This window comes from Blennius ocellaris (genome assembly GCF_963422515.1).
Source record: "Blennius ocellaris genome assembly, chromosome: 20".
Classification (NCBI taxonomy): domain Eukaryota; kingdom Metazoa; phylum Chordata; class Actinopteri; order Blenniiformes; family Blenniidae; genus Blennius; species Blennius ocellaris.
This window is the reverse complement of record NC_137669.1, coordinates 23,739,942-23,747,935: the sequence shown is the minus strand read 5'-3', so window position 1 is coordinate 23,747,935 and position 7,994 is coordinate 23,739,942. Positions and strand designations below refer to the sequence as shown.

The window sequence follows — 7,994 nt, the reverse complement described above, 5'->3', positions numbered from 1 at the left end:
TCATTAGACGAGGTGTAAAAATATCCGCGGCTCGTTTCCAGACAGAAGCAGGTGATTAAGGACAAACATGAGAAGGAGGAAAGTGGGTTGAAGGTTCGATTCCCCGAGACAGTCTGAGAGTTCCTGCTTCAGGAGGACAACCCTCTGCTGGACCAGCAGGACGTCTCGTCTGTCCCACGTCTCGTCGTGGACGCTGCCTCCCGCCGTGGCTGGGTCTCGGTACTGTGACAGGCAATATAGAGAAAATGATCTAATGAAACTGCTTTTCTCTTTATGCAGCTGCAACCAGCCAAGGCTTTTATTTTGACACAGTAAACAGGAACACGGTGGCAGGAGGACACAACCTTCACTCCTGGAGGCCAAACCTCCAAATATTAAACTAAATCAGGTTGATGCTGAAATCGACGGTTGGACACGTCAGCACACGACGATCGTAGATGTGCACGTGCACGTGCACGTGCACGTGCACGCTCAACACACACATACAGGAATGGAAGAGTTAGGAAGAGGACCTTGGGTCTTCTGGTTTACAGTATTTGGCCTTGTGAGTTTCAAGCTGTATCACCATTTTACATGTATTCAATATATATTATCCAGCGTGCTTTATGGCCGGTCTATATTTTAATAAACGTCCTTCGGTACACATGAAAGGCAGAACTATTCCGGACATTCCTATTGGTTCCCTGGCTTTTGAAGGTGAAGGATTGAGTGATATTCAATGATACTAATTCTTCAGTAAGTCTTTTCCAGGTTGCTTTAGCTTAGTTGCTGCGTTGATTCAACGGTCCAACGCCAGGACTCTGTAGCCGACGCCCACATTTACCAAGGTCAAGTCAAGAGATGAAATAGACGTTAAAGATGCGATGTGGACTCTCTGCTCCGTGGGGACGGTTTGTCTCACGCTGAAGACAGAGACAGTCGATGCTTCTAGATGAAGGAAGCTGCAGGAGGACGTTTTGTTTGGGTTGCTTCTGGTTTCACCACCTTTGAAAAAGAAGAGTTGTTGAGCTCAACCTTTGTTGCTGAGCTGAGAAACGTTTGTTCTGCTGGATCGTCTCACTGGGACGTGTTGTCTGGTTCCACTGCTGGTCTGAGTGTCTCTCGTCTCCATCGTCGTCCACGTCTTTCACATGTCAGATTCTGATTTATTGTTCCTTTTCACACTCAGTTCTGCTTTCTCATGTGGAATTATTGGGTTTTTCTGAAATGACGGAGTTTCAAGTGAAGGTGAATTGAATAGTCTCACTCCGTCTGTCCTCCACGGGACGGAGTGAGACAGTCTCATTCTCTTCATCCAGGACGTCAGTAAATCAGGATCTAAACTCTGGAATGTGCAGAATAAAGACGTAACCATGAGCTGGTCGTGTTCCTGAGGTCTGGTCTGTGTTGCAGGTGGAGGATGGCGCCGTCTCCTGTCCTGATGGCGCCGTCTCCTGTCCTGATGGCGCCGTCTCCTGTCCTGCTCCTGGCCCTGTTACCGTCTCTCAGCATGTCTGCCTACAACACGTCTGCTGGTAAATCCTCTCCTCCGCCCGGAGCTCCACCCTCCATCTGTCACTTCCATCCTGCTCCATCTCTGCAGTCAAGACATCGGAGGACGTTTGGTGTCCAGATCAGCTGTGATGATGTCAGTTCACAACTGATTAAACCTCCGTCCTGCTCAGACCAGCAGAAGCTTCAGTGTCTGTTGAAGTTCTGCTGGAAGAACCTGACGGTTCTTTGGTCTCACGAGAGGAAACGTCTCACCGGGTCTGCAGGTTTAAATGAAAAAGATAGAAATCCGTCACAAAGCTGTGGAAGTTGGAAAAGAAAAGGTCGTTAGTGTCTGTTGGCAGTAACGTCGCTGCCGCCCAGTGGCGAGACGTTCGCCTCACACTGACAGTGTCTGGGTTCGATTCCACACGGAGACATTTCATGTACAGTTTGCATGTTTTCCCTGAGCCAACGGGGGTGTGTGTGTGTGTGTGTGTGTGTGTGTGTGTGTGGTGTGTGTGTGTGTGTGTGTGTGTGTGTGTGTGGTGCCCCCCCCCACCCCCCCCCCCCCCCCCCAGCCTACAGCAGCAGACGTAGATCAGACCTCTCATGAACCTGGAGGTGCTGATGATGTAATGTCACCCTGGTTCTGACCGTGTTTTTCTGAAACAGCTGATGACTTGACGCTGATCCTCTGAGGGGGGGGGGGGGTCTGGGGGGGGATGAGGGGGGGTCTGTGCACGGCGGACATGAAGCTGCCTCAGATCTCCGTGTGGAGCTGCTGAGCTCGTTGCTATGAGAGTCACGTCTGTCGTCTTTCCTGGTCTCATGAGAAACAGTGTTTAGTCAAAGACTCCTCACGGTGGTGGGGGGGGGGGGGTGTGGGGGGGGGGGGGTGGGGGGGGGGGGGGGGATCTCTCCCCCAGATGTATCATCCTCCCCGGGGGAAAGGGAACGAAATGGAGGGTGGAAATGATCACGGCCTCAGAAACACCATCGGGGTTGAGAATCTGCAGTGACGGAGGAAAACAGAGCCGCTGCTTCTCAATGTGCAGTAATGGATTACTTTAATGGATTACTTTAATGGATTACTTCTGGTGGCAGCAGGAAGTGAGGCGGTGAATTCAGGTCAGAACCGATCTACATCAAAGCCTGGATGGGGTGTTCATCACAGACCCCCCCCCCCCATCCCCCCCCCCTTCTCCCAAACACAAGGTATGTTAAGGTTTCAGAGCTCTGCTGTCAGCGAGTCTTTCATTTCTGCTTGTGTCCGTCTCACATGTCCTCATGTCCTCATGTCCACTGGCCGTCGTCTCACATGTCCTCATGTCCACATGTCCACTGGCCGTCGTCTCACATGTCCACATGTCCACTGGTCAGGGACGCTGCAGCAGCAGCGTGGAGTACGGAGGACAAAGACAGGAACCCCCGGTAAAGTGTGTTCTCATCAGTCCAGCTTCAAATCCGTCAGCAGTCAGAGTGAAGTGATGTAATGTGATTACTTCCTCCGGCAAATGTTGAGGATGGACACTCTTTGATTTTGACTTTTTCTGAAGTGCAGGAAGTTTTTTTTGTTTGTTTCGTTTTTTCTAGCCTGTTTGAGAGCATTTTGTTTCTTCATCCTGCCACTTCCTGTCTCTTCATCCTGCCACTTCCTGTCTCTTCATCCTGCCACTTCCTGTCTCTTCATCCTGCCACTTCCTGTATCTTCCATCCTGCCACTTCCTGTCTCTTCATCCTGCCACTTCCTGTATCTTCCATCCTGCCACTTCCTGTCTCTTCCATCCTGCCACTTCCTGTCTCTTCATCCTGCCACTTCCTGTCTCTTCATCCTGCCACTTCCTGTATCTTCCATCCTGCCACTTCCTGTCTCTTCCATCCTGCCACTTCCTGTATCTTCATCCTGCCACTTCCTGTCTCTTCATCCTGCCACTTCCTGTCTCTTCATCCTGCCACTTCCTGGCTCTTCATCCTGCCACTTCCTGTATCTTCCATCCTGCCACTTCCTGTATCTTCATCCTGCCACTTCCTGTCTCTTCATCCTGCCACTTCCTGTATCTTCCATCCTGCCACTTCCTGTATCTTCCATCCTGCCACTTCCTGTCTCTTCATCCTGCCACTTCCTGTATCTTCCATCCTGCCACTTCCTGTCTCTTCATCCTGCCACTTCCTGTATCTTCCATCCTGCCACTTCCTGTATCTTCCATCCTGCCACTTCCTGTCTCTTCCATCCTGCCACTTCCTGTCTCTTCATCCTGCCACTTCCTGTCTCTTCATCCTGCCACTTCCTGGCTCTTCATCCTGCCACTTCCTGTATCTTCCATCCTGCCACTTCCTGTCTCTTCCATCCTGCCACTTCCTGTATCTTCATCCTGCCACTTCCTGTCTCTTCATCCTGCCACTTCCTGTCTCTTCATCCTGCCACTTCCTGGCTCTTCATCCTGCCACTTCCTGTATCTTCCATCCTGCCACTTCCTGTATCTTCATCCTGCCACTTCCTGTCTCTTCATCCTGCCACTTCCTGTATCTTCCATCCTGCCACTTCCTGTATCTTCCATCCTGCCACTTCCTGTCTCTTCATCCTGCCACTTCCTGTATCTTCCATCCTGCCACTTCCTGTCTCTTCATCCTGCCACTTCCTGTATCTTCCATCCTGCCACTTCCTGTATCTTCCATCCTGCCACTTCCTGTCTCTTCATCCTGCCACTTCCTGTATCTTCCATCCTGCCACTTCCTGTCTCTTCATCCTGCCACTTCCTGTATCTTCCATCCTGCCACTTCCTGTATCTTCCATCCTGCCACTTCCTGTCTCTTCCATCCTGCCACTTCCTGTCTCTTCATCCTGCCACTTCCTGGCTCTTCATCCTGCCACTTCCTGTATCTTCCATCCTGCCACTTCCTGTATCTTCCATCATGTCTCTTTCATCCTGCCACTTCCTGTATCTTCCATCCTGCCACTTCCTGTCTCTTCATCCTGCCACTTCCTGTATCTTCCATCCTGCCACTTCCTGTCTCTTCCATCCTGCCACTTCCTGTATCTTCCATCCTGCCACTTCCTGTATCTTCCATCCTGCCACTTCCTGTCTCTTCCATCCTGCCACTTCCTGTATCTTCCATCCTGCCACTTCCTGTATCTTCCATCCTGCCACTTCCTGTATCTTCCATCCTGCCACTTCCTGTATCTTCCATCCTGCCACTTCCTGTCTCTTCATCCTGCCACTTCCTGTATCTTCCATCCTGCCACTTCCCGTCTCTTCCATCCTGCCACTTCCTGTCTCTTCATCCTGCCACTTCCTGGCTCTTTCATCCTGCCACTTCCTGGCTCTTTCATCCTGCCACTTCCTGGCTCTTTCATCCTGACTCCTCCCACAACTTCCTCCTCACCAGCCTCAACTTGTCCCTGGAGTCTCACTTTGCTGCAGAAACAAACAATCTCAGGTAGACCAGGAGGCGTTTTGCCACAAACAGGCTGCTGGCGTGAAATGAGGTGTTGAAAACATGATGAGAGTCGCCATCTAGTGGCAGAGTGGTGAATCATCAGCAGTCCAGGATTAAACCTCAGGCCCCCCCCCCCACCCTGACACAGTCCAGGACTAAACCTCAGGCCCCCCCACCCTGACACAGTCCAGGAGGCCCCCCCCACCCTGACAGCTTCCAAACACCATCATGCACTTTTTGACAGAATTTTCCAAAACTGTTCCAGGTTCTCTCCTCCTGTTCTCATATTTATTTTAACCTTGAGCGTCATTTTAAAAAAACGAAACCACGTGAAGACGATTCCTCGTGTTTCCGTCACGTTTCGTCTCAAACTTCTTTCTGCTTTTCTTTCGTATAATTAACTGAATGTTTATCAATTTCTTATACGAGAATCTTTTTATTGTTCGTTATACAAACAGACTAAACTCTGGATCCACTGAGGGACACGTCTTCACGTCTCTGGTGTCACTGTCCCTTGTCCTTGACTGTCTGTCCATAGACTCCAGGACTCTCCAGGAACCGTCCTCAAGTCCTCCAGGCTGTGGTTCTCTTGTTCCCCCACAAGTTACGATAAAGATAGACGAGGTTCAAGAAATGAAGTTGGAGGTGATCATAGATGGAAAAGCCTCATTAAACACGTTCAAAGCAACTTTTCAAAAGTATTTCATCCCAACGAAGCAAAATACTTCTTAAAAAACACTATTTACTATTATTGATGGGTTTGAATTACTGGTCCTCAAGGTTTCCAGGACCGTCAGACTGGTCCTCAAGGTTTCCAGGACTGTCAGACTGGTCCTCAAGGTTTCCAGGACCGTCAGACTGGTCCTCAAGGAGGTTTCCAGGACCAGTGATGAAGCTCTCACAGTAACCAGGACTGGACGTGACTGTATGGTTCTATAGTTTTATGTCTGGAGCCGAGAGGCGTCACATGACCCCTGTTCACTTCCTGCAGACCCCCCAGACCCCCCCCCACTCACCACTTCCTGCAGACCCCCCACTCACAACTTCCTGCAGACCCCCCCACTCACCACTTCCTGCAGACCCCCCAGACCCCCCCCACTCACCACTTCCTGCAGACCCCCCCAGACCCCCCACTCACCACCACTGTCTCTGTGTCTGTTCCAGGCTGTGTGATCATCCGCCCCCCCCAGAGATGGAGGCATCAGGTACCGAGGTCTGACACAGGAGCAGGTGAGGAGCCTCACTGCCTGGTCGTCTCCTCCTTCAGACCCCCCAGACCCCCCCCCCCCCCCCCACCCAGACCCCCCCCCCCCCCACCCAGACCCCCCAGACCCCCCCCCCCCCCCCCCCCCCACCCCAGCTTCAGACTGTCCCGACTCCTCCTCTGTTCACTGGTCTTCATGACATTTGAATCGTTTGCATTATTCACATTGTGTGTGTGTGTGTGTGTGTGTGTGTATGTGTGTGTGTGTGTGTGTGTGTGTGTATGTGTGTATGTGTGTGTGTGTGTGTGTGTGTGTGTGTGTATGTATGTGTGTATGTGTGTGTGTGTGTGTGTGTGTGTGTGTATGTGTGTATGTGTGTGTGTGTGTGTGTGTGTGTGTGTGTGTGTGTGTGTGTGTGTGTGTGTGTGTGTGTGTGTGTGTGTGTGTGTGTGTGTGTGTAGATCCGCAGTGTGCGGGTCCTCCCGGTGGACTACGAGATCGAGTACATCTGCAGAGGAAACAGGATCATTGTTGGACCCAAAGTCAGAAATGTTTATCTACTGGGAGCTGGACTGGGGGGGGGCGGAGCAGCAGCTGCTGTGAGACACACACACACACACACGCACGCACGCACGCACGCACGCACGCACGCACGCACGCACGCACGCACGCACGCACGCACGCACGCACACACACACACACACACACACACACACACACACACACACACACACACACACACACACGCACACGCACACGCACACACACACAGTTCAGCTTCTCTTCCTCTGACTCTCAGACCCTTGCAGGTCTTGAGCCGTTGGACAATTGTCCTGTTGTCCATGTCCTTAATCCGGCCGCAGGAGCCCTACAGGAGCCCTACAGGAGCCTTACCGTAGCTTTACCGTAGCCCTGCAGGAGCCTTACCGTAGCTTTACCGTAGCTTTACCGTAGCCCTGCAGGAGCCTTACCGTAGCTTTACCGTAGCTTTACCGTAGCCCTGCAGGAGCCTTACCGTAGCTTTACCGTAGCCCTACAGGAGCCCTACAGTAGCCTTACCATAGCTTTACCGTAGCTTTACCATAGCTTTACCGTAACACTACAGGAGCCTTACCGTAGCTTTACCGTAAGCTTTACCGTAGCCCTACAGGAGCCCTACAGGAGCCTTACCGTTGCCTTACCGTAGCTTTATCGTAGCCCTACAGGAGCCCTACAGGAGCCTTGCCGTAGCCCTACAGCAGCCTCACCGTAGCCTTACCATAGCTTTACCGTAGCTTTATCGTAGCTTTACCGTAGCCTTACCGTAGCTTTACCGTAGCCTTACCGTAGCCTTACGTAGCTTTACCGTAGCTTTACCGTAGCCTTACCGTAGCCTTACCGTAGCTTTACCGTAGCTTTTACCGTAGCTTTACCGTAGCTTTACCGTAGCCTTACCGTAGCTTTACCGTAGCTTTACCGCAGCCCTACAGGAGCCCTACCGTAGCCCTACAGGAGTCCTACAGTGTGGACAGCTCGGCCGTGTCCCATCAGGAAGACGAGCCGCTGTCCTCTGTGTTGCAGTGCTGCTGTGTCTCGGATGTGGACGTCTCTGGAAAATGGACGTGTGTCCCCCCGGCCCCCGGGGCCCCCGGTGGAGGGGACGGTGCTGCACTACAGCTGTCTCCCAGGCTTCGTCCTCGTGGGACGCAACTCCAGCCAGTGCAGCAAGACGGGCCTGTGGGACACGTCCAAGCCCGTGTGTCTCTGTGAGTCCAACACTCGTCCTCGGGTTTAGAACGAGGGACAGACAAAGTTTGTCCTCTAGAGGACAAGAAAAGCTCTTTAAGATAAACTCTGGACTTCAAAGCAGCTGAAGGTTTGTTTTACTAACAAACTTCA

General features: G+C 51.9%; 1 protein-coding gene across 1 annotated transcript in view; it reads left to right on the top strand.

Annotated features, from left to right (window-relative positions):
* Nucleotides 1-858: 858 nt before the first annotated feature.
* The window catches only part of gabbr1b (gamma-aminobutyric acid (GABA) B receptor, 1b), a gene marked incomplete at both ends in the record, with an annotated part of 34,188 nt that continues 27,052 nt past the window's right edge, over nt 859-7,994 (top strand). The window contains 8 exon segments of the mRNA XM_080515905.1: nt 859-890; nt 1,393-1,514; nt 6,076-6,092; nt 6,094-6,141; nt 6,578-6,659; nt 6,662-6,715; nt 7,677-7,685; nt 7,688-7,861. Coding sequence (XP_080372031.1) covers nt 859-890; nt 1,393-1,514; nt 6,076-6,092; nt 6,094-6,141; nt 6,578-6,659; nt 6,662-6,715; nt 7,677-7,685; nt 7,688-7,861 — 538 coding nt within the window.